At 47.8% G+C, this 22,037-nt stretch overlaps 1 protein-coding gene across 3 annotated transcripts in view; it reads left to right on the forward strand.

Annotated features, from left to right (window-relative positions):
• The first annotated feature begins 8,606 nt into the window (after positions 1 to 8,606).
• Positions 8,607 to 22,037, forward strand: part of LOC101934720 (sodium/nucleoside cotransporter 1-like) — a 54,180-nt gene continuing 40,749 nt past the window's right edge. The window contains exons 1-4 of one of the 3 annotated variants that reach the window (XM_065558480.1): positions 8,607 to 8,831; positions 20,776 to 20,921; positions 21,790 to 21,872; positions 21,947 to 22,032. In XM_065558480.1, coding sequence (XP_065414552.1) covers positions 21,804 to 21,872; positions 21,947 to 22,032 — 155 coding nt within the window. In that variant the 5' untranslated portion in view covers positions 8,607 to 8,831; positions 20,776 to 20,921; positions 21,790 to 21,803. Of the gene's footprint in view, positions 8,832 to 20,775; positions 20,922 to 21,786; positions 21,873 to 21,946; positions 22,033 to 22,037 lie in introns of all 3 variants that reach the window. The other 2 variants (XM_065558478.1, XM_065558479.1) reach the window with 2 other exon arrangements.

Here is a 22,037-nt window from a genome sequence, read left to right on the forward strand (position 1 = left end):
CCAGAAGAATCTCTAGCAAACACTAACTGATTCTCAGTAAACACAAGGAATCGTGAGTCAATAGAATGAATTACTTTACAACATATGCCTATAATTAGCATGATGTAGAATCATAGAAGATTAGGGTTGGAAGAGACCACAGGAGGTCATCTAGTCCAATCCCCTGCTCAAAGCAGGACAAACCCCAACTAAATCATCCCAGCCAGGGCTTTGTCAAGCTGGGCCTTAAAAACCTCTAAAGGATGGAGATTCCACCACCTCCCTAGGTAACCCATTCCAGCTTCATCACGCTCCTAGTGAAATAGTTTTTCCTAATATCCACCCTAGACTTCCCCCACTGCAACTTGAGACCATTGCTCCTTGTTCTGTCATCTGCCACCCCTGAGAACAGCCTAGCTCCATCCCCTTTGGAACCCCCCTTCAAGTAGTTGAAGGCTGCTATCAAATCCCCCCTCTCGCTTCTTTTCTGCAGATTAAATAAGCCCAGTTCCCTCAGCCTCTCCTCAAGTCATGTGTCTCAGCCCCCTAATCATTTTCATTGCCCTCCACTGGACTCTCTTCAATTTCTCCACATCCCTTCAGTACTGGGGGGACCAAAACTGGACGCAGTACTCCAGATGTAACCTCATCAGTGCCGAATATAGGGGAATAAACACGTCCCTCGATCTGCTGGCAATTTTCCTACTAATGCAGCCGAATATGCCGTTAGCCTTCTTGGCAACAAGGGCACCCTGCTGACTCATATCCAGCTCCTTTTCTGCAGAACTGCCACTTAGCCAGTCTGGGAAGTGCTGGGCCTCCCTATCGCTAACTCCTCCCTTCGGAAAAGAACATTTAATCATTTTAAATGACTGTTATAAAAAAACTGTAGAACTAGCATTTGGGGCCCAGGTTTCATATTGCCACGGAAACTGTTACCCAATATAATCTCGATGGTATCTTTGCACTCCAAGGTCTCCTGACTGTCTGCAGAGGCAGCTTGGCGCTACAGTATGGAAAACAGTCTGGAGGCACGTTAGCAAATCGATTTCTTTTTTCCTAGTAATGTCGTAGGGATTAAAGGTTAGATCTGTTGCTTCTGCTATCACTGCTACACACACACATCCTGTTTTGGCCCTTGTTTGGAATTACTGCTATGAAACTGATTTTCTTAGGCCAATCCCCTACATGCTAGGAGCTACCAAGAAAATACCTTAATTACCCACCTCTGAGATTTCATTCTATCTGAAAAGCCAGGCCTACCCAGAGCGCGAGGCGCTTTTATCAAATCAGTGCCACACCGTACGGGCATGATGTTTCACAAGCATATTCCCTTGAACTGGTGCATGATGTTTCACAAGCATATTCTCTTGAACTGGTGCAGGCTCTCACTATCTGCTTAGTTTTGTTGCTAGTCATGAGCCACTATGCAGCCTCCAAGCACATCCCCTTGTGGTGTAGCATGGCACTGCAGTCCCTAGCCTCAGTTCCCCTTCAGGTTGCTGCAAAGACCTGCTAAATGGGAGTGAACAGTGTAACACTGTTGCAAAAAAAGCGAACATCATTCTGGGATGTATTAGCAGGAGTGTTATAAGCAAGACACAAGAAGTAATTATTCCGCTCTACTCTGCGCTGATTGGGCCTCAACTGGAGTATTGTGTCCAGTTCTGGGTGCCACATTTCAGGAAAGATGTGGACAAATTCCAGATAGTCCAGAGAAGAGCAACAAAAATGATTAAAGGTCTAGAAAACATGACCTACGAGGGAAGATTGAAAACATTGTTTAGTCTGAAAAAGAGACAACTGAGGGGGGGACATGATAACAGTTTTCAAGTACGTAAAAGGTTGTTCCAAGGAGGAGGGAGAAAAATTGTTTTCCTTAATCACTGAGGATAGGACAAGAAGCAATGGGCTTAAATTGCAGCAAGGGCGGTTTAGGTTGGACATTAAGAAAAACTTCTGTTGTGGTCAAAGACCCCCACGCAGTGATTTTAGTTCAAAGACTCAAGCCTGAGGCCAGTTTATTGAGATACATACCAGTGCACTGGGGTGCAGTCCGAAGACTGACACTCCGAGTACCGCTCGCAGGCGGCTTTATTGCATTAAACCGCAAGCAAAGTACAAACAATATGTCATGAGTTAAGAAATTAGGGTTGGGGTCAGTTCCCCCCCAAACCGCGAGTTAAGAAAGTAGGGTCGGGGTCAGTCCCTCCCCTAAACCGCGAGTTAAGAAACTAGAGTCGGGGTCAGTCCCCCTCCCCCTTCTCCCCTGGTACCTTCCTCATTATTTTCTGAGAATTGGGTGTTTATTTGGGTAGAGGGGCGCTTGGTGGTTTTCCCCAGGGGTGGTACTTGGCACCAGTTTGGGTACATTTCTCAAGACACGTTATTTTCTGGGGTCTTTTGGTTAAAGATTGGGGGGGGGGTTCCATGGGACGCCTAAAGAGGATCTATGATTGGCTATTTTTGCAGATAGCTGGAATCACGGAGTGGGTCACAGATCACCCAAAGGAGAAGCTGCATGAGTTAAGAAATTGCATTTAGCTAAAGTTACGTATTGCTTCACACAAGTGGTTATTTCATTAGTCATGAACATATTTCATTAGTGCTGCTGCTGGGGCTTTTCTTTTTTTATTCTTTCCCTCCTTGCCCCCCCCTCCTCTGGTCATGACCCTTGCCCGTGTTTGGCAGGGAATTGTGCAGTCTAGTCTAGTTCAGGCCCTGGCCTGGGCTCTGGCCTGTACTGCTTTATGTAAGGGTAGTTAGCATAACAGATCTCTGTTGGAGGGTTTATTTTGGGGCCTTCAGATTCACAGCTCTGGCTATTAAAAAGAAGGTTTCCCCCCTGCTCTATTTCCCCACACTTCCTAACTGTCAGGGTTTTTAAGCACTGGAATAAATTGCCCAGGGAGGTGGTGGAATCTCCATCATTGGAGATTTTTAAGAGCAGATGAGACAAATACCTGTCAGGGATGGTCTAGATAATACTTAGTCCTGCCAGGAGTGCAGAAGACTGAACTAGACGACCTCTCAAGGTCACTTCTAGTCCTACAATTCTATGATAAATCATCCACTCACTGCCAAGGTCTTTGAAAAAATAGTCCCCCTTTCCTGGGCTCTAATTTACTGAATCTCATTCAGCTCTCAGAAAAGGCCCCTCCCTTTCACTCTCCCTCTCAGGTTTAGGTTCACAGTCCTCATTTCAGAGGCTCGTCATAGAACACCAGCTCAGAATTAAAGTCTCAGCCTGAATCACCAGTGCCAGCGATCCACACAAGTTTTGTACTAATGTAACTATTTCAGCTAGGGGTCTGATTTTTTAAAAATCAAAGTAGTTCAATCAGTGCAAGCCCAGTGTTGACACAGTTGTACTTGTATAGAAGTGCCTTAATAACCAGGCATAAGCTATATTAATGTAAGCCCCTTTTTAGTAGCATAACTGCATCCAGACTAGAGGTTGTACCAGTATAGTATGACAGACCCAGACCAGTGCGGTACAGGAGTCTGGTAGAGGGCAAATATACTGGTCACTGGCTGAACAGTTGTCTGTTCCCTGAGTGACCAGAGCAGGGGCTGCACTAGAGTAATCAGGAACCTGCTAGAACCAGTTAAGGCAGACAGGCTAATTAGGACACCTGGAGCCAATTAAGAAGAAGCTGCTAGAATCAATTAAGGCAGGCTAATCAGGGCACCTGGGTTTTAAAAAGGAGCTCATTTCAGTTTGTGGTGTGAGTGTGAGGAGCTAGTAACAAGAGGTGCAAGGAGCTGAGAGGGTATGCTGCTGGAGGACTGAGGAGCACAAGCATTATCAGAGACCAGGAGGAAGGTCCTGTGGTGAGAATAAGGAAGGTGTTTGGAGGAGAACATGGGGAAATAGCCCAGGGAATTGTAGCTGTCATGCGGCTGTTACAGGAGGCACAATAGACAGCTGCAGTCCACAGGGCCCTGGGCTGGAACCTGGAGTAGAGGGCGGGCCTGGGTTCCCCCCAAACCTCCCAATTGACCTGGACTGTGGGTTCTTCCAGAAGGGAAGGTCTCTGGGCTGTTCCCCAACCCACATGGTGAATCTCTGAGGCAAGAAAATCCGCCAATAAGCGCAGGACCCACCAAGCTAGAGGAGGAACTTTGTCACAATAGCTATATTGGTTTCAAACCAATAAAGTTAATGTGATACAAAAACTGGGTGTAGACTAGCCCCAGCTCTCACCAGGCACTGGCCCCAGACATCTAAGGAGACACCTCAACCCTAGTTCTTCCCATTTCTTTGACTAAGTACAGCCCTACAGCTGTGACGAAAGAGAGATGGTGGCCAAGGAGAAAGAGGTGAAGGCAAGAGGGAGTGGGGAGGGAGGAATAGGACAGAAGGGTGTGGGGAAAACAGGGGAAAGAAGAAAAAAATACTAAATGAAAGTAAAATGACGTTGCCCCACATAAGTAAGGGGCAGGGAAGGAAATTTAGATTTGTGGAAACTTAAGGAGGAACTCAGGCACTAGAGTGATGGGGATGACATGATGTGATCCTAAAAACCCCTTAATGCCCAGTGACAAAGGGGTCACTGCCATGTATCAGCAACCTCTAGCAGGCCCGACACACTCACTACACCTAACACATTGCTGTCACAGTATTTATCTGTGAAGTCTGTCATGTGAAGTGTCAAATCCAAGCTGGTGACAAACTGATCATTAATATCATTGCGTGATGTATGTACGGATGGTGTGTAAAGCACTATCGCGGTGTGCCGGAAGCGTTGGCATGTGGTGACCTTTTTAGATAGATGAAAAGATTTTTTTTCTAAATGTACACATTGCAATTAATAAACCAAATACATTCATTTTGAAAATACTCGTAGTCAAATATAATGAAAGCTGAGACTGCACAAATATATGATTACCTCACTTTTCTACTGAAATTGAAAATCCATTTTTAAGAAACTTCCCAGTGACCAAGTTGTCAAAATCTTGTAAGCTGAGCAGATACCTTAGCTGGTCACTAAAGCCAAGTTGGACAGGCATTGGCCATGCTGGTGTTGCGTGTGAATGGCTTAATGCACTTTACAGTTGAAAAAGACTTTTCCACCATGGCCGGAGCATAGGGAATAGTCAGAATTAAGCCAGCTGACTTGTTGACCTTAGACCCTCAAGAATATAAATCTAACATGTGACTAGTTCTATACAAGGCAAACGCACCTTCCCTTGCAGCTGGTCTGAGTTGTACACAGCACACAGTTCAGAACACAACCAATTAATGTCAAAAATATTCAGCCAACATGCTTCCAGAGATTTGAGAGATTTAGAAAAAGCATCTAGAAGTCTTTGAATCTTTTTGGATTCAGCAACTGGACAAATTCAAGTTTCTCTCCACTTTCAAACTTTACTGACAGCTGATAGTGTCAATAATCTCCAAAAAGAGACATTTTTATGTTGTTTGACCTTCTCTTGCTCTTTTTTTCTGAGGTTCATTTGCACCTACCTCTACCACCTCTTTCCAAAATTCATCAAATGTTTATCACGTTTGGTGAATTTGCTCTAATGTCTCACCAATCTGCTGAATAAAAAAACCAATAACACACATCTTGGTTTGAAGAATGTCAAACACTTCTGTCACTTTAAATATGTCGCTGTAGAGGCAAAGGAAAAACACAGACTGAAACACATCAAGCATGGCCAGAAAACCCTTGGCAGAGGAGAGAGACTGAGCACCCCAATCTGCTGAGTTTTGCACCACACTTTTGAAGAGTTTGATTAGAGCTTCTCTGCTCTGCTTCACAGTTTGTACAAGCCTTGAATGAAAATTCCCCCCCTTGTGGTACAATGAGAAGGCATTTAACTGTGTTTAGAAGTTCAGCCTCTTTTGGAGATAGAAAGAGAAAAACGCAAGTATTCTTTCTAAATTTTTTGAAGAAAATCCGACATTTTCAGATACCATTTGCTGCAAAACTGAGGACAAGATTTAAAACACAAGCACAGAACAGAAGAACATATGAAAGAGAAGCATATAAAAAAGGTAGTTTTCAAGGTTATACTTCAAAATAGAGTCGGGAGTTTTAATGAAGCAGAAACAGCAGGGGGACATTTTGTTTTTAAGTATCTTAAATATTTAACTAGACTTCTTATTTTAGAAAATGTACAGTTTCAAATTAATTGTGTGCATAATTATTTAAGGGCTTTGTTTAAAATGGCTGTTACAGTGTGCATATCATTTCTCAATAGTGTGCTCTATGAATTTCCAGATTCTCCCATATACAAGTTTAGTGGAACCTGTTTACCACTGACTGACTGACTGCTGCTTACCTTGGTCCCTCCCTCCAGTGCATGCCTGGTGTCAGGAGCGGCGGAACCTCCCTGAAATGGGGGGGCCACTAGTGCCTGGATTGTGGCCCCATCTCCCCGCACTGCCCTTTCTCCCCAAGCCCCCGCCTTCACATTGCCCCTTCTCTGCAAACCCTGCCTTCACACCCCCCATCTCCCTGAGGCCTCATCCTCACACTGCTCCTCCTCACCAAGCCTCTGCCCCTGCACACAGCCCATTCCCCCCGAGGCCTACCCCGCCTCTTCCCCTGAGGCCCTGCCCCCCACTTGCTCCTCTCTGCCTCCATCACTCCCCCTTATGGCCAGTAAAAATTGATGGGGCCATGGCCCCTGGCTCCCCCTGTTCCGACACCCTGCTTTGTGTGTTCAATTACACATTTGCATGGCTGACATTCCACAAAATGGCTTCCTCCATATGGTGCGTGTGGGGTCATGCTGTTCAGATGGCAGCATTTTAGATGGCAGCATTTTAAATGGCATCCTCCACGCTCATTCAGGGGCTGTATGTAATCTGCCTGCAGGCTCCCAGTTTTTTCTGTAGCATGCGTTGCATGCACAGATGGCATGCCCCTCTCTGGGAATATGTTCCTAAAATATTCATTGGAGGCAGTATTGATTAACAAGTTTGCCCTAGACAAAGGAATTTTGACTTACCTGTCTGCCTTGGAAACTGTTTTGCATCAAACATTGTTAAACCAGCACAAAGGATGCTTCATTTGCATTTTAGATCAACAGAAGAACAAGGTATCAGGAGGATGAACAAACAACATGGCATCAGCTTCCTGAAGCCCAAACAGCAGGGGAGAAAAACCTTATTTGGGGTTGCACTTCAAAATATATTTTTTTATTATATTACTGGACTATAAGATGCAGGGGCGAGACTCTCTTAATTACCCATCACTTAAGGGACAAAGGGACCAGGGCTCCTAGAATCTGTGAAAGGTGGATCCCTCAGCCATGTGGGTTAGGGACACTGAGAACTAACTGCAGGTGAGACATTGTCTGAGATCAGGATTATCATTTACTAAGTTTTAGACACTGGAAAGCCGGTTTTATTTTTGTTTTATTTTGGCCACTTCCTGTTCTTGTTATCCTTGCTTAGAATCACTTCCAGCTCTGTTCTTGATTAATAAACTGATTTTTGGTTTTGCCATAAAATTATCTCAGTGCTGCGTGTTGAAGTAATGTGTGGGTCTTCAGCTGAACTGATAGGCTGGTGTCTGCACTGTCTCTTTGGAGACATTGGACTTGGTATTTTTGTGGGCATCCAGTGAGGGGGCTGGATGCTGCAGAGGAATGCTCTTCCAGGGGGGTTGGGAACTGGGATGCACTGACTGTTACCTGCAAGGCAAAGTTAAGACTGGCAGAGTCTCGAGGTGTGTACTGAGGAGGTGGACAGACTGGTGTGGCAGGGAGTTGACAGGCTGTTTAAGCTCCAGCAAAACTGTCTCTGGCTGAGGCAGAGGGGTAAGACTGTGGCTCCTGGTTCTGAGAAAGCATCCCACAGGGATAGATAGACAGGGCTGAGTCAGCAGGGGCAGGGCGGTGTTGCATGTTTAAATTTAATAACGATTCAAGTCTGGCAAATAGGCTCCAGTGGAATTGTTTAATCAAAGATTGTCAATCAGAGATCAGTACAGCACTATACAGAAGGAATAGATACATTACCCACCCTTGGTGTCAGGTAAAGAGCTGGCCTCTGTGTCTCTCCCAGTTTTTACTCCCCAACCTAATTTTCACGCCTTTTGTCTTTTATAGAGTGTGACACAGAGAAACTCCTTTTTGGAGAGAGAGTTGTTTCCTGTGATTAATTTCACCATGTGTTCTGTTTTTGACATTACTGATGGAATTTCTTTTATGGTGTTCAGTTTGCCTGATTGATGAGTAAAAAGGAATCTCTAATCTGGTTTCTAACACTGTAGAAACTGATGGTTTTTAATGAGTTAGAAACATCTTTCAATGGGTCATTATTTCATCCATTACAGAAAACATCTGATAACAATTATCCCTTATCAATCACCCAGTTTTGTTTATTACATACTTCTGTAGACTTTTTAGGTAGCTTGAAGGTGTCTTTTCCCTGGACACCTGGATTCCCACGAACCTGAAGATGCTAAGGATAATTAAATACAGCTCAGCTCCATAAAGATTTTTTTTGAGAATTATTACTACGTGAATGAATTTAACATACAAAAAGGGAAAGGGGACTAAGAGGGTTAATATTTACTAACAATGGTGTTTCACAGGACAAGGTGGAAGGGACAGGGCTACCCACTAAGATTCTTGGGTCTGAGCTTTATCTTCCTGTGTTTACTGTTAACCAAAGTCATTAGGAGTTTAGCTGGAGGAACGTTCAGGAAGGCGCAGATATGTATGGTACCTGATGACCTGGAAAGACGGAGTCCAATTCCTTGGACTTTTCTGTTAATTGATAACCTGCTCCCTTGCCAGCCTGTGGCACAAAGAAATGGGAAGATTTCTGTGAGCACAAGAGAGCCAGGGAATCGGTATTCAACCCTCACAAGAAGGACCAGGTGTCTGTGGTGAGTCACTTGCTAATGGGGTCTGCATGGGGCTAGAGCCAATGGTGTATGGGGCCACCAGGACTGAGGGTCATGGGGCAGGGCTCCAGCTCTGCTAGAGGGACGGGGAGGAAAATGGGAGAGAGAAGGGAATGGGAAACATGAGGATTACAGCAGATGGCCAGGCTGAAGGGGACATAGGAAAGGTCAGCACCAGGGCAGGGGACAGAGGATGTGGAGGCTCTGGGTTGGTGGTGGTGTTGTGAGGATAGGGCTTGGTTTGAATTTAGTGGACTCTTATGGGTTAGGTTGACAGTACAGAATGTGCCATTCTCTGGGTTCACCTACATTTGAAAGGAATTTTGGATGAACTTGAGGTTTTTCAGGACAAACAGGACTGATAAACTTCAGGAAGAACCCAAATTTTCTGAACTATCTGGAGTCTCATTCCATATTGACGCCACCGCTTTGGAAGCTCATTCACTCAAATTCAGAAGGTGTCATTGAGCAGTGGGGTAGGCGAGGCTGCATCTTCTGTGCATGGTGGCATTGGGATGGCCTGCAGGAGAAAGTAAAGAGCTGAGGTCAGAGATCTGGCTCTATTCCTGTTTTTCCCCCTGTATGACCCTGGGACAGTCCCTTTGTCATGCTGTTCTATGCAGTGGGGATAAAGGCACTTAGCAGCCTGTCAGGGGCTACACACATTGTGCCTGGCAGGGCTCTGGGCAGCCCAGTGGACAGAGTCACCAGCCATTAACGAATCCATAGGTGAAGTGTAAGTGAGTGCACATGTGCATTAGTCAGCAGGGTTGCTAGCTTTTGCCATTTCATAGATTCCAAGACCACAAGGGACCGTTGTAATCATCTGGTCCAGTGGTGTGCAAACTTTTCCAGTCAGCCCCCACACCAGTAACAGAATCTGTCTGCGCTCCTCCTCCAATACTGCACAGCCAAGGCTTCCTCAGTGGCGGAGCTGGGGGCAGAACTGGGGATGGGGGAAGATCTGGGGCTAGAGGCAGAGCTGGGCTCAGGGCAGAGAGGGAATGAGGACAGAGCTGGGCTGGGGGCGGAGCAGGGGGTAGAGTGGAGCTGGAGGCGGACCTGGCCTGAAGGCAGAGTACGACTGGGTCTGAATAGGGTTGAGGGTTGGAGCTGGTCTGGGCACGGAACAAGGTTGGAAGTGTGGCGCACCTTCCCTGCCCCCCTGTGGGGGCTGGTCTTGCTCCCACTGTGCACCTCCCCAAACATTCCTCCATGACACCCTAGCAGGGCACGCACACAGTTTGGAGACCACTGATCTAGTCTGATCTCCTGTGCAACGCAAGCCAAAGAACTTCCTCAAAATAATTCCTAGACCAGGGGTCGGCAACCTATGGCACGCGTGCAAAAGATGGCACGTGAGCCGATTTTTAATGGCACGCTGCTGCCTGCCCGAGTCCCGAGGACACGCAGCCAGTGAGGGGCAGAGCCCGCGCCGCCCCAGAGAGGAGCCGCCTCAGCGGCCTGCGTGTGGGCTCCCGCATCCCCTCACCCGCCGAGGAGCCCTGCCCGGGGGCATGGAGGGGCCGCTCACCTGGGCCGCCTTGGTATAGCTGGCCATGGTGGTTTGGCGGTGCGCCGGGAGAGTGGGTTCGCTGCCGGACACGGTCCCGACTCCCGACGGCAGTAAGAGGGGGCGGTGGAGGCGGGAGAGGCCAGCAGCAGCGCTGGCTGCTGAGCATCCCTGGGAGGAGGTGCCCGGCCACGGCCATAGATTGGTACCCGCCGGGAGGAGCGGAGAGCCCCGCGGCCTGGCAGCACTGAGCGCACAGCAGATGCGGGCGAGCGGGAATCGGTGGTGGCCAGAGATCCCTGGGGCGAGGAGCTCACATACCACGGGGTCATGCGCTGTCCGGAGTGGCTCCTCCAGACACAGCCAGAGGGGACTCTCTCACCAGGGGGTGCTAGTTGCGCTCGTGCGGTGCGCCGCGGGGCCCTGAGTGGGTGAGCTAGCTGGGGGCCGCAGGAGTGGGGGGGAGCCCTCTACCCTGACCCCCCCTCACACACCCTAATCCTGAGCCCTGACCCCCCTCACACACACCCAGCCCTCTGCCCTGAGCCCCGCAGCCTCGCACCCCCCCCAGGCCCCTGCCCTGAGCCCTGTACCCCCCTCACACACACCCAGCCCTCTGCTTGACTCCTTCAGCCCCCCACCCCACCCCCGACGACCCCAGACCTGACTCTGGTACCCCCACACATACCCAGCTCCCCCACCCTGACACCTGCACCCCCTCACATGCCCCCAGCCCTCTGCCCTGACTCTTGAACCCCCCACATACCCTGCACTCCCACACCCCATGCACCCCCCACATCCCTGACCTGAGCACCAAACGGGAGCTCCTGCACCCCCACCTCCACATTCCCACTTGCACCCCTCGCACCAAATGGGAGCTGCCCAGGTAAGTGCCCCACACCCAACTCTCCTGCCCCAACCCTGAGCCCCCTCCCTCATTCTAGCTCCTGGCCAGACCCTTCACCCCCAGCCCTGTGCTCAGTGCACTCCCATCCTCAGCTCAGTGCAGAGAGAGGAAGAGAATGGGCCAGAACCAGGGAGAACGTAGGTACCCATTGTATGTGGGAAGGGCCGGGACCCCAGACCGATAGCGGGCTGAGCAGCTGGCAGGAGCTGGCGGATGGAACCCCTGAGCGGCAGTGGGTTGTGGGGTCCCGGCCACCGGCCCCGCAAAGCCCGCTGCTGGTCTGGGGTTCTGGCTGCCGGATCCTTGCCAGCCGGGGTCCCAGCCGCAGGCCCCACTCAGCCCGCTGCTGGCCTAGGTGAACAGAACCCCAGACCAGCAGCGGGCTGAGCGGGCCGGCAGCGTAAGATCAACATTTTAATTTAATTTTAAATGCAGCTTCTTAAACATTTTGAAAACCTTGTTTATTTTACAATACAACACTAGTTTAGTTATATAATATATAGACTTATAGAGAGAGACCATCTGAAAAACATTAAAATGTATTACCAGCACGCGAAACCTTAAATCAGAGTGAATAAATGAAGACTCGGCACACCACTTCTGAAAGGTTGCTGACCCCTATCCTAGACAGAGCTTTTAGAAAAAGTCCAGTCTTGATTTAAAAATTGCCAGTGATGGAGAATGCACAATGACCCTTGGTAAGTTGATTCAGTGGTTAATTACCCTCATTGTTAAAAATGTACATCTTATTTACAGTCTGAATTTATCTATCTTCAACTTCAAGGATCGTTTTAGATCTTTAATTTCTAGACTGAAGAGCCCATCAGTAAATATTTGTTCCCCATGTAGGTACTTATAGCCTGTAATCAGGGCCGGCTCTGGCTTTTTTGCCGCCCCAGGCAAAAAAGCCTCCCGCCGCCCCCCGGCGGGGAGCGCGGCAGGGGAGGGCGGCGAGCCCGGCCGGGGCCCCGCTCTCCCCAGCCAGCCAGAGCACCGGGGGGAGGGCGGAGCGCCCGGCCGGGGCCCCGCTCTCCCCAGCCGGCCGGAGCGCCAGGGGGAGGGCGGAGCGCCCGGCCGGGGCCCCGCTCTCCCCAGCCGGCCGGAGCGCCAGGGGGAGGGCGGAGCGCCCGGCCGGGGCCCCGCTCTCCCCAGCCGGCCGGAGCGCCAGGGGGAGGGCGGAGCGCCCGGCCGGGGCCCCGCTCTCCCCAGCCGGCCGGAGCGCCAGGGGGAGGGCGGAGCGCCCGGCCGGGGCCCCGCTCTCCCCAGCCAGCCGGAGCGCCGGGGGAGGGCAGCGAGCCCAATCGTGGCCCCGCTCTCGGGCCTGAGTGCCGCCTCCCTCCAGGTGCCGCCCCAAGCACATGCTTGGTAGGCTGGTGCCTGGAGCCAGCCCTGCCTGTAATCTAGTCACCTCTTAACCTTCTCTTTGTTAAACTAAATAGATTGGGCTCTTTTAGTCTATAACTATAGGACAGGCTTTCTAATCTGTTAATCATTCTTGTGGTTCTTTTCTGAACTCTCCATTTTATCAACATCCTTCTTGAACTGTGGGCACCAAAACTGGACACAGGATTCCAGCAGTGGTTACCCGAGTGCCAAAGAGAGAGATAAAATAAACTCTCTGCTCCTACTAGAGATTCCCCTGTTTATGCATCCCAGGAGCATATTAGCTGTTTTGGCCACAGCGTCATACTCTGAGCACATGTTCAGCTGATTATCCACCAGAAGTCCAAATCTTTTTCAGTCATTGCTTCCCAGGATAGAGTTCCTCATCCTGTAAGTGTTGCCTGTATTCTTTGTTCCCGGATGTATACACTTACATGTAACTGTATTAAAACGCGTATTGTTTGCTTGTGCCCAATTTACCAAGTGATCCAGATTGTTCTGTATCATTGACCTGTCCTCTTTATTATTTACCACTCCCCCAATTTGTGATAATTTTGTTTTCTTCCAAGTCATTGATAAAAATGTTACATAGCGTAGGGCTAGGAACTGATCCCTGCAGGACTTCACTGGAAACACACGTGCTCAATGATGATTCCCCATTTAAATTACATTTTGAGACTACCAGTTAGCCAGTTTTTTATCCATTTTATGTGTGCCATGTTAATTTTATATTGTCCTAGTTTTTTAATCAGAATACCGTGCAGTCAAATGCCTGGCAGAAGTCTATTACATCCACACTATTAGCCTTAGCAACCAAACTTGTAATATCAAGAAAAAAGATATCAGTAGTTTGACACTCTATCTTCCATAAACCCATGTTGATTTGCAATAACTACGTTACCCTCCTTTACATCATTATTAACTGAGTCCCGTACCAGCCGCTCCATTATCTTGCTGGGGATCAATGTTCAGCTGACATGGCAGGGAGATGCACTAGTCATTCTGCTCCCCCTCCCTCCTGTGAGCCATGGGTCAATGTGCTTCATGCTGCCCCCCTCTCCTCTTCCTCGCTGCAGCACCCAGGATGGGGAGGAGCTGCCCCTGTGGTCTGCCAGGGGGAGAAGAGGACCCTGCTGCAAGAGCCCCCTTCCTGGATCTTGTGGTGTGGGATGAAGATCCCTGGGAGATTCAGGGGGGCACAATGGATGGCTGTGTAGGGACAGGGCAGGTATGGGGCTGGGCAGGGTGGGGCAGGGATGGGGTGACAATGGATGGCTGAGGGGAGGGGTGGTGTAGGACATGGAGGTGCGGGATGGGGCTGGGGTGACATGGATGGGTGAGTAGGGAGGGGCAGGGCTGGGACTGACAATGGATGGCAGGGCCGCGGCTGCGTTTGACACAGTATACATTGTTTACAAGGCTGGGCTGGGGAAGTTGGAGGCTCAGCCAGAGCCCATGCAGCGGGGTCAGATCCCTCTATCTATATGTTGGGGCTGTTGGTGCGCTGCAGCTGCTCCTCATGCACTGGGCTGGGGGGGGAGGCACATGGGGAGGTCAGTATTCTAAAGCAGACCAAGCCCATGTTATAACCTTGTAGAAAAATCTCACTATTTGGGGACCAGTTCTAGGATTGTTGGGCCTGACTGTTGACATCTGAGCTTTTGGGGTTGGCTGCACTGTGTGAGTGCTGTGGAGGGGGAGGCACCTGCCCCCAGCCCATTGTGTGGGCCCTGGTCACCGTTGAGCCCCTGGCTAACAACGCCAATGTCAGAGCCCTAGGAAGTGACTCATTTTCCAGGGGGCGGAGCTGTTCAAATTTAATCTAATCTGGGACCACAAATTCTGTTCTGCACCAGTCATAACAACATTGTTACAGGATGGAGTCACGGCAGGGCAGAGTTATGGATGTTTGGGAGCCTTAGCTGTGTATTTCCACACTGTGACACGCCATGTTTCTTCTAAGTGTAACCTTGGCTCTGAATTTCCAGGATTTGCAATGCTTGTTTTGGGGATTAGCCCAGCACTTATTTTTACTCTCAACCAGTTGAATATTGTTTTTATTGGGGGTAGGGCCCAGGAAATGAGCTCAGGAAAGGGGTTGACCATACTTTATAAACAGTGACTGTCTGTTTGCCTCCTGGCCCCCTGTGAGGAAGTTCTGGGGCAGGCAGGAATGTGGGGCTTTCCACCACTCCAGTTGGAAACAAGAAGTCTGCTCAGGGATCCTCCCTTGTCAGGGGTAGAGAGGAGAGAGAAAAGCTCTTGAACAAAGATGAGGAAGAGAGCAAATGAACCAGCCTTGCACCCCCGTGCTCACTGGCAGCTCTTCCATTCATCTTACTGGTTCAGGAACATACTCAGTGCTTCTCTGGATAGGAGAGAAATTCAGGACGACTCCTCTCTCAGGCCTAGAATCACAAAGCTGCTCCTTGCATCTCCTGGAGGCTGATACAGAACCAGGAAAGAGCTCCCAGCTTCCCCTCTGTAACACTTTGGGATTCAACCCAGACCAGTGTGAGCTTGTGTCACCCCCTGCCCTGTAACCCTGGGTGCCGTAAATGCTCTGCCGCTGTGGCTCATGGCCCGGACTCCAACTGCCATCAGACAAGCATGTAGTTCCCTGAGTGTCTATGTGCTGTGCAGCCCTCGTTCAGTGCTCTGACCTCAGCAGCCTGCCTAGAACACAACAGTCCCTCCCTGGTCTCCTTTAACTGGAGTGAACAATCATTTCAATTCAAACACAGCACAGAGTTGGATTATAGTCAAAATAGAGCACGTTTATTAACAAAAGGACATAGGTTAATTGATAGCATGCAGGAGGGACTGAAGGTAGAACGGGTTACAAACAAACACAAATAAAAATACGCTTTCTGATGACTAAGACCTAACTTAACAAGCTACAGATTTTGCTCTCGGTAATTTTCTCACCGTCGGTCTTTGTCTAGCATAGCTGACCAGACCCTCTGGCCAGGACTCAATACACGGATCACAAAGTGCTTGGTTCCTTTGTCTCCTCAGGTGGAGGCTAAAGATGGAGTCTCTCTCTGTCCCTTATATCCCCAAAGGAATTGTCTTTGTCCTAAAAATCAGGAAGGCCTCCTGGGAATTCAGTCTCCTGTGTCTTTCTGGGGTGCAGGAACCATATTAATTCTCTGTCTCTCGACTTCAGACTCAGAATATCCCCACTGGTTTAGCTTGATGTCTTTGCTTACTGCTAAAATGTACATTAGGGTAAACCCACATTTTTTTTGCCTAGGATAAACCTGTTTATTCCCTTTACCTAGGCTTGGCTATCTGGCTTTAGATATCATAGAATCTTAGAATCATAGAAAATCAGGGTTGGAAGGGACCTCAGGAGGTCATCTAGTCCAACCCCCTGCTCAAAGCAGGATGGAGGAAAGCCGACTGCTGCAGAGAAGTATGTGGATCGGACAGAGACTTCTCTTAGGGGAGAGTCTAATGATAGAGAATCTCCAGGTTATAGTCAGGAGCAGAGGATGGAGGAGGATAATGTAAGGGCCAGATCAGATGATAAACATTACATACAAAAGAATCTAACACATCAGAAAAGGGCAGATAAATAATCAGTGACAAGTTTTTAAAGTACTTGTACACAAATGCTAGAAGTCTAAATAATAAGATGGGTGAACTAGAGTGCCTCGTGATAAAGGAGAATATTGATATAATAGGCAACACAGAAACCTGGTGGACTGAGAGCAATCAATGGGACACAATCATTCCGGGGTACAAAATATAGCGGAAGGACAGAACAGGTCGTGTGTGTGTGGGGGGAGTGGCACTATATGTGAAAGAAAATGTAGAATCAAATGAAGTAAAAATCTTAAGTGAATCCACATGTTCCATAGAATCTCTATGGATAGAAATTTCATGCTCTAATAAGAATATAAAATTAGGGATCTATTAGACCACCTGACCAGTACAGTGATAGTGATGATGAAATGCTAAGGGAAATCAGAGAGGCTATCAAAATTAAGAACCCAATAATAGTGGGGGATTTCAGTTATCCACATATTGACTGGGAACATTTAACTTCAGGACGAAATGCAGAGATAAAATTTCTTGATACTTTAAATGACTGCTTCATGGAGCAGCTGGTACGGGAACCCATAAGGGGAGAGGCAACTCTAGATTTAGTCCTGAGTTGAGCGCAGGAGCTGGTCCGAGAGGTAACTATAACAGGACCGCTTGGAAATAGTGACCATAATACAATAGTATTGAACATCCCTGTGGTGGGAAGAACATCTCAACAGCCCAACACTGTGCCATTAAATTTCAAAAGGGAGAACTATGCAAAAATGAGGGGGTTAGTTAAACAGAAGTTAAAAAGTACAGCAACTAAAGTGAAATCCCTGCAAGCTGCATGGGCGCTTTTTAAAGACACCATAATAGAGGCCCAACTTCAATGTATACCCCAAATTAAGAAACACAGTAAAAGAACTAAAAAAGAGCCACCGTGGCTTAACCATGTAAAAGAAGCAGTGAGAGATAAAAAGACTTCCTTTAAAAAGTGGAAGTCAAATCCTAGTGAGGCAAATAGAAAGGAGCATAAACACTGCCAAATTAAGTGCAAGAATGTAATAAGAAAAGCCAAAGAGGAGTTTGAAGAATGGCTCGCCAAAAACTCCAAAGGTAATAACAAATGTTTTTTAAGTACATAGAAGCAGGAAGCCTGCTGAACAACCAGTGGGGCCCCTTGACGATTGAGATACAAAAGGAGCGCTTAAAGACGATAAAGTCAGTGCGGAGAAACTAAATGGATTCTTTGCTTCAGTCTTCACGGCTGAGGATGTTAGGTAGATTCCCAAACCTGAACCGGCTTTTGTAGGTGACAAATCTGAGGAACTGTCACAGATTGAAGTGTCACTAGAGGAGGTTTTGGAATTAATTGATAAACTTAACATTAACAAGTCACCGGGACCACATGGCATTCACCCAAGAGTTCTGAAAGAACTCAAATGTGAAGTTGCGGAACTATTTGTGAAGTTGCGGAACTACAAACTAAGGTTTGTAACCTGTCCTTTAAATCGGCTTCTGTACCCAGTGACTGGAAGTTAGCTAATGTAACGCCAATATTTAAAAAGGGCTCTAGAGGTGATCCCGGCGATTACAGACTGGTAAGTCTAACGTCAGTACCGGGCAAATTAGTCGAAACAATAGTTAAGAATAAAATTGTCAGACACATAGAAAAACATAAACTGTTGAGCAATAGTCAACATGGTTTCTGTAAAGGGAAATCGTGTCTTACTAATCTATTAGAGTTCTTTGAAGGGGTCAACAAACATGTGGACAAGGGGGATCCAGTGGACATAGTGTACTTAGCATTCCAGAAAGCCTTTGACAAGGTCCCTCACCAAAGGCTCTTACGTAAATTAAGCTGTCATGGGATAAATGGGAAGGTCCTTTCATGGATTGAGAACTGGTTAAAAGACCGGGAACAAAGGGTAGGAATTAATGATAAATTCTCAGAATGGAGAGGGCTAACTAGTGGTGTTCCACAAGGGTCAGTCCTCGGACCAATCCTATTCAACTTATTTATAAGTGATCTGGAGAAAGGGGTAAACAGTGAGGTGACAAAGTTTGCAGATGATATTAAACTGCTCAAGATAGTTAAGACCAAAGCAGACTGTGACGAACTTCAAAAGGATCTCAAAAAACTAAGTGATTGGGCAACAAAATGGCAAATGAAATTTAATGTGGATAAATTTAAAGTAATGCACATTGGGAAAAATAACCCCAACTATACATACAATATGATGGGGGCTAATTTAGCTACAACAATCAGGAAAAAGATCTTGGAGTCATCGTGGATAGTTCTCTGAAGATGTCCACGCAGTGTGCAGAGGCAGTCAAAAAAGCAAACAGGATGTTAGGGATCATTAAAAAGGGGATAGAGAATAAGACGGAGAATATATTATTGCCCTTATATAAATCGATGGTCCGCCCACATCTTGAATACTGCATACAGATGTGGTCTCCTCATCTCAAAAAAGATATACTGGCACTAGAAAAGGTCCAGAAAAGGGCAACTAAAATGATTAGGGGTTTGGAATGGGTCCCATATGAGGAGAGATTAAAGAGGCTAGGACTCTTCAGCTTGGAAAAGAGGAGACTAAGGGGGGATATGATAGAGGTATATAAAATCATGAGTGATGTGGAGAAAGTGGATAAGGAAAAGTTATTTACTTATTCCCATAATACAAGAACTAGGGGTCACCAAATGAAATTAATAGGCAGCAGGTTTAAAACAAATACAAGGAAGTTCTTCTTCACGCAACGCACAGTCAACTTGTGGAACTCCTTACCTGAGGAGTTTGTGAAGGCCAGGACTATAACAGCGTTTAAAAGAGAACTGGATAAATTCATGGTGGTTAAATCCATTAATGGCTATTAGCTAGGATGGGTAAGGAATGGTGTCCCTAGCCTCTCTTTGTCAGAGGATGGAAATGGATGTCAGGAGAGAGATCACTTGATCATTGCCTGTTAGGTCCACTCCTTCTGGGGCACCTGGCATTGGCCACTGTCGGTAGTCAGGATACTGGGCTAGATGGACCTTTGCTCTGACCCGGTACGGCCGTTCTTATGACCAATCCCCAACTAAATCATCCCAGCCAGGGCTTCGTCAAGCCTGATCTTAAAAACCTCTAAGGAAGGTTACATCACACAGAGAGAATTTATAACGTCACATATAGAACCATAAGGTTAGAAGGGACTACAAGGGTCATCTAGTCCAATCCCTGCCAAGATGCAAGATTTGTTATGTCTAAATGTTGTTACACATATTTTACAATGATGTTATTCACCAATGCGTTAATAGTTTTCAAATGATAGCTCACAAGGCGTATTTTATACAGTTATCATTACAGTAGTGTGTTGGGTGTGAATAAAGAAAGGGGTGCGAGGGTCACACTTTCCCAGCTCAGGAACCAGATGCCTAAATATAAATGGACACATCTAGGGACAAAGAGTACAGGCCATACGTACAGGAGGGGGACTCTATCCTGGGAAGCAGAGACCCTGAAAGAGATTTGGGGTCATGGTGGATAATCAGCTGAACATGAGCTCCTAGTGTGATGATATTGCCAAAAGAGCCAATGGGATCTTAGGGAGCATAAACAGGGGAACGTCATGTAGTAGATTATTTTACTTCTGTATTTGGTACTGGTGCTACTTGTGCTAGGATCCTGTGTCTAGGTCTGGTGCCCACAATTCCAGGAGGAGGTGGATAAAATGAAGAGGGGTTCGGAGAAGAGCCACAAGAATGATTAAAGGATTGGAAAACCTGCCTTCTAGTGATAGACTCAAAGAGGTCAATATATTTAGCTTAACAAAGAAAAGGTTAAGGCAGGGTTCGGCAGCTTTTCAGAAGCGAGTCTTCATTTATTCACACTAATTTAAGGTTTCGCGTGCCAGTAATACATTTTAATGTTTTTAGAAGGTCTCTCTCTATAAGGCCTTGGCTACACTTACCCGGTAGTTCGGCGGCGAGCGATCGAACTTCTGGGTTCGACTTATCGCGTCTAGTCTGGACGCGATAAGTCGAACCTGGAAGTGCTCGCCGTCGACTGCGGTACTCCAGCTCGGCGAGAGGAGTACCGCGGAGTCGACGGGGGAGCCTGCCTGCCGAGTGTGGACCAAGGTAAGTTCGAACTAAGGTACTTCGAACTTCAGCTACGTTATTCACGTAGCTGAAGTTGCGTACCTTAGTTCGAATTAGGGGGGTAGTGTAGACCTGGCCTAAGTCTATAATATATAATTAAACTATTGTTGTATGTAAAGTAAACAAGGTTTTAAAAACATTTAAGAAACTTCATTTAAAATTAAATTAAAATGCAGATCTTATCAGTTTAGTGCAGTGGTTCTTAACCTGGGGTGCACGCACCCCCTGAGGGTGTGAGATGCCCTTTCTGGGGATGCAAGACATGCGAGACTTTTTTAGAAGGTAAATCATCGAAAACACAAATTAAGCGCAGGCACGCAAGTACTACTACTTTGATGAAATAAACCTATGTATTTATTAACATCATACATGTTTTAACGATTGCTGTAATATACAAACAAAGTTTTCAAGTTTTTAAGCTAATTGTAGTGTAATTTTTGATAAGGGCTGCAGAGCGCTGGGACCAGGCCAGGAGCGGAGCCCTGCGCTGGTTGCCAGTACTCCAGGCCGGCAGAAGGGCTGAGCAGGGCCGGAGGCCCGGACCCCAGCTGGCAGGGGGCCAGGCGGCTGGAACCCCAGACCAGCAGTAAGGTGAGTGGGGTCGGCGGCTGATATCCCAGGCCAGCAGCAGGCTCAGCGGGGCCAATGGCCGGGACCCCAGCTGGCAAGGGGCCGGCGGCCAGAACCCCAGATCGGCAGCGGGCTGAGTGGCTCAGCCCGCTGCCGGTCTGGGGTTCCGTCCGCCGGCTCCGGCCAGCCGCGGTCCTGGCACCGCTCAGCCGCTGCCGGCCGGGGGTTCCGTTCACCCAGGCCGGCAGCAGGCTGAGCGGGGCCAGGGGCCGGGACCCTGGCTGGCAGCAGCGTGCCAGTAAAAATCGGCTCACGTGCCGCCTTTGGCACGCGTGCCGCAGGTTGCCAACCTTGGGTTAAGGGGTGAGTTTATCACAGTCTATAAGTACCTACATGGGAAACAAATATTTAATAATCAGCTCTTCAATCCAGCAGACAAAGGTCTAACATGTGCCAATGGCTGGAAGCTGAAGCTAGACAAATTCAGACTGAAATAAGGCCTGCATTTTAACAGTGAGAGTCATTAACCATTGGAACAACTTACCAAGGGTCATGGTGGATTCTCCATCACTGATAATTTTTAACTCAAGATGGGATGTTTTTCTAAAAGATTGATCTAGGAATTATTTCAGGAAGTTTTCTGGCCTGTGCTATACAGGAGGTCAGACTAGATGATCAAAATGGTCCCTTCTGGCCTTAAATCTATGAGCTCTGGGCTTCTCTCCCTTGGGTCCAAAACAAGGAAGCAGCTCAGGGTTTCCCCACTCTTGGGAAGCAAATGGCTATTGCCTCCCAGCTCGGGAATCAGATGGTGCTCATGGCATCATTCCTTCACAGGATGCACTGTTGTGGGGCCATCCAGCTAATTTCTGAGTTTGTGTTGTAGCAGGGGCACATCTAGATATGGAGGATGTCAGAATTTCACTCGGTGACCTGGAGAAGGGCTTGGAGAACACGGCTTTCGACTCCATGGTAAATCTTCCCTTCTCTTTTGCACTGGCCTTTGGACCTGCTCTGAGAACACTGACTAACAGGATGTTTTACAGGAAGAAGAGGGACTCCCTGAGGGAGCACAGAATCCACCTCCTGAGAACAACAGAGAGGAGAGAGCTGAACGCTCCACCTTCTGGAGGTATA

Source organism: Chrysemys picta, chromosome 10, assembly GCF_011386835.1.
Source record: "Chrysemys picta bellii isolate R12L10 chromosome 10, ASM1138683v2, whole genome shotgun sequence".
In the NCBI taxonomy this organism is placed as follows: Eukaryota; Metazoa; Chordata; order Testudines; family Emydidae; genus Chrysemys; species Chrysemys picta.